Here is a 4,264-nt window from a genome sequence, read left to right as displayed (position 1 = left end):
TAATTCATTATTACTCTTTTAATTATTTAAAAAAAATAATATAAAATAGTTAAAAATCTCATTATATGAAGAATAAATATAATTTTTTAAAAATAATTTATTTATTTCACATCAAAGGCAGACGTGGAGACATTACGTTTGGAATGAGCGGTCAAGATTAAATAAATAATTTATTCCACATTATGTTTGTAATAGGCGGTGGAGATGGCATCTTAAAAACACTAGTATTGGGTAATGTTACAGCGTGATGCATGCTAGTAATCCTCATTTCCTAGTTTAAAGAAAATGAAAAGATAAGTTTGTTAATTATCCAACTTGTACTCCGCAGTATTTAATACTCTTTGGATAAAGATAAGGCTCTCTTTTTATTCCATTTTTTCGCCTCTCTCATACTCGTACTAGTATTAGTTTTTGCATTTCACAACTTTCTCTCTCTTTAACAACTGAAGATATGTCGATTGTGTTGGGAAGAAATAATTCAAGTGATCATCGGATCGAAACTTCTGGATTCCCCCACGGAATGACGTCTATTCCGATCTATAACTCGCCGGAGTTCGGTGTCGGAGATCCTAGGGACCAGGAGGACGATCGGAGCTCTTCTTTCTCATCTTCTTCCTCTTCTTCATCGATCGGAAGAAATAGTGATGAGTCGCCGGCCGGTAGATCATCATCGGACGGGGATGGCGAAGAAATACAGAGTCCATTCAAACCTGGAGGTTTGGATAATTTGGATACCTTAGAGGAGGTTTTGCCTATCAAGTATGTCGATTATTTATTTGTGTTGATTTTGTCTTTTTATTTTTGTATGTGTTAGGTTAATTTACCATTTTAATGGCTGGGGAAAAATTAATTTTGTGAAAAAAATATTTCTATTGTTTTATTTGGTGTAAAAGGTGAGACTAAGATAGCGTTTTGACTTTTGATGGTTCCTTTACTCATAAGGTTATAACAATGTGTGGAAAGTTATTTTTCCTCATTTAGCAGGGGTTAACGTTTGTCAACACTCACTGGATATGTTGTAGAAACTAATGTTCTTGGAAAAACATTTCATTTTAATAATTCAAGATTTACCAGACACAGGAAATTATCTTAACTAGAACATCATTCCTCCATACAAGCACACCATACAAAGATCTGCAAATGTTTGGTCATTTTAATTTGTGGATTTATAGTTATTCTGCTATTTCTTGATGATATAAGTTACATACTAATGAGATTCATAGTAATAGAAATACATGTCCTAATGAGACAGAATTTGGAACTTGCTGTCCTCTTGCCTAGCAGGCAAAGATTTACCTCTGTGGAAAGGATGATTCATTCGGATCGACATGGACATCCATCCCTGCGGTGATGACGCGGTTGAGTGTTCATTCGATCCAACACCCAGCCGATCAAACCTATCCTTGGGTTTGATCCAGCTTTAGTTTGTAGTTTGGTTATGTTGCTGAATCTCTGAGGAAAATGAGCCAAAAATGTTAAAAGGTCAGTGAAAAACTGACAGTGCTGAGTGTATTTGCAATAGGCATGTTGGAATGTTTGTGAATGCATCAGTTAGATAGTTTCTGTATTAGGAATTAAGGATTAACTGCTGATGTGGCTTGTGCAGTCTCTGGAGGTTATATATGTTGCATGTCCCTTCATTTTGTGGGTTAAGGACTTAAGGATTGTTTTAACATCTGGTGTGGGTTTTAATCATTTTATGAACAGATGGTGATAGTTGATCCATTTTAAAAAAAGGTCAAAGCTTATTCTTTTCCATAGAAAATTTCAGAGTTTAAACCTTAGTTGGGATTTTTGGTCTATTGATCTTCAAGTTAAAAGAACATTCCAGTAAGTTAATGTCATGTAGGATGGTTACTTGTTATAGTAAGCTTGATTAAAGTGTGATACAACTCTAGTGTTGACATTTAGGATGTGCTTTTGCTGTACCTGTCATGGATAATTAAGTCTTTTGCATTATGTATTACCTTGGTGTTTAGAGCTAAACTACTTGACCTCTTACACTCATCCGTGTTAAAGATCTTCCATACATTGACAACCAGGTAATCATCGAGGCACTTATTCTTTTCAAGGAGTTTAAAGCATGTGTGTAATGTTTTTAAGGTCACGTATTAGGAGGGTGTGGAGGGCACGTATTAGGGTAGAAGGTTGGTAGTGTAGTGTTGTTTTACTTAGGGTGGTTGGTGTTTGCGATGGTAGTAGTTGTATTATTGTAGTTATTTTTTTTTAAATCATTGTTTATTATTGTTTTTTAATAATCTATCCTAGTATGTTGTTTATGGCTCCTCGATTATCACATGATTTTATTGTTGTTTTGGCTCCGCTCTGGTTGACTTTTGCATTGTTTCGTTGTTATATGCTATATTCTCTTCATTGTCTCCTTCTGTTATCGGGATTTGTTGCACTTGAGCTGAGAGTCTTTTGGAAACAGCCTCTCTACCTCATGGTCTGTATACATTCTACTCTCTCCAAACCTCATTTGTGGGATTTCAGTGGGTATGTTGCTGTTGTGTAATGTTTTTGAGATCGTATTTAATTACTTTGGGTTTCTTGCTGTTCAAGGCTTGTGTGAAATGCTTCTGATTCTCTCTTTTGTTAGTTTGGATTTGTTCCTTGGAGTATGGCACGTCTTTGGTGCATGTGCGTCATACGATGTATAAAATGCCTTGTGCATATGGACAATATGAGACCCCAGTTATCTTTCTTTCTGAAAGTAAAGGAGGCTGATATCCTCCTGACTCCTAAAATGCTCCTTGAAGCTTGTAACATCACCTAGTATATACTGCTGTGTATTGATTTTACTGTTAATTGTTGGTTTTCCACTGTACTTATTGTTACAAAAATTCACATGTTTGTAGGACTAATCTGAAATCTTAGCCTCGGAACATTATTTCTTTTTTAGTGTCTGAGCATTCTCAACCAAGATGATTTGTCTGGACCAGAGGGTGCAGAAGTTTAAATGGGAAAGAATTTTGTTGTTCATAGAAGCTATGTAAGCAATCTATTTGTCCTATGGTCAAGCACTAACTATGCCTGCCTACCTTTTTCCAGGAGGAGCATTTCAATGTTTTATGCTGGTAAATCGAAATCTTTCACCAGTCTAGCAGATGCAGCTTCAATTTCCTCCGTTAAAGAAATTGTCAAGCAAGAGGATGCATACACCAGGAAACGCAAGAACCTGCTTGCTCACAACAATTTCTTTGGCAAAAATCGAAGTTTCTTCCCAGGTATCGGTAATGGTGGGATGTACAAGAGACCGATCAACTCTAGAAGTTCATCAGCTCTAGCTGCAACTATGAGCTGCTCTGACAGTAACTATAGTTCCGAGTCTTTGAACTCAAGCCCGTCATCACCTTGTCTCTCTCGTCCTCCTCTTCCTCCACAGACACGAAGGTATAGCAGAGCATCCTCATTATCTCCTCCTGAACAAAAATTCAATGCATGGAGGTCTTTCTCCTTATCTGATCTGCAAGGTGCTGCTATTGCTGCAACTCCCAGCTTAACGGGAATAAAGGAGTAAAGGTGGTGCATGACAATAGCTTTATTCTGTGTCACCCTATGAACCCAAATTCAGATTTGTTTTCATGGAGGTTGGCTTACGTATTTAACCGGTCCTAGGTTTGGTTCGAGTCTCTAGCTGTCTACCCACTGTAATTATTGGTCCGCCCATCGTCTGGTCATCGTGTTATCCGAACATTGTTGTTTTTTCTTATATACATTTAAAACCTTTGCGTTTCTCCTGTTTCTTTAATGTGTTTTGAATTTTGATGTGTTGTCTTCCTCAAGTCGACAACTCCTAGCCATTAGATAGAATTAAAAAAATAGATAGTGTGGTGGTGTAGGATTCTTCCGTCCCCCCTGCGTCTTCATCCACTCTTGGTCAATGTACTTCAGAATAAGTACTTATGTTGCCAGGTAGTGCATCAGATGAATAATGTAGCATTAAGTTAAGAATGTTTCTTTACAACCTTGTTTTGGTCTTTCTGATATTGATGTTCAATTGGACTACTGAAATGTCAATTGGAGATTTACCAACCTAAATGGAGAACTTAGGAAAAGGAAACCATACTGGTTTTGCCAACTGATCTTTTACGTGGCGGGGTTTCGATCAAGTTGAGCGTTGTAACCTCGCTTTTTTGTTTACAATAGGCTTTATCGCAAGGACCCGTCCAAATCTTACCAAATATTAAATTTAAAGCCTGTGTTTAAGCACCTAATAATGTTTCTTTTCTTATAATATGACTAAAAAAACATATTAAGAATA

General features: G+C 36.8%; 1 protein-coding gene across 1 annotated transcript; it reads left to right on the top strand.

The window, feature by feature from the left end:
* Positions 1 to 216: 216 nt before the first annotated feature.
* LOC129880591 (protein OXIDATIVE STRESS 3 LIKE 1-like) lies at positions 217 to 3,735 on the top strand. Its single transcript, XM_055954682.1, has 2 exons — positions 217 to 759; positions 3,052 to 3,735. The coding sequence occupies exons 1-2, from the start codon at positions 452 to 454 to the stop codon at positions 3,518 to 3,520; spliced, it is 777 nt and encodes a 258-aa protein (XP_055810657.1). The 5' UTR covers positions 217 to 451; the 3' UTR covers positions 3,521 to 3,735.
* Positions 3,736 to 4,264: the final 529 nt, after the last annotated feature.

Source organism: Solanum dulcamara, chromosome 2 (genome assembly GCF_947179165.1).
Source record: "Solanum dulcamara chromosome 2, daSolDulc1.2, whole genome shotgun sequence".
Taxonomy (NCBI): domain Eukaryota; kingdom Viridiplantae; phylum Streptophyta; class Magnoliopsida; order Solanales; family Solanaceae; genus Solanum; species Solanum dulcamara.
The sequence above is the reverse complement of the archived record's forward strand: the minus strand, read 5'-3'. Positions and strand labels throughout refer to the sequence as shown.

What these genes read in the sequence shown, in the direction of transcription:
- LOC129880591 (XM_055954682.1), top strand. Translation starts at nt 452, where the DNA reads ATGTCGATTGTGTTGGGAAGAAATAATTCAAGTGATCATCGGATCGAA. An exon ending in GAGGAGGTTTTGCCTATCAA is followed by an intron (nt 760 to 3,051) that starts GTATGTCGATTA and finishes ACCTTTTTCCAG; the next exon opens with GAGGAGCATTTCAATGTTTT.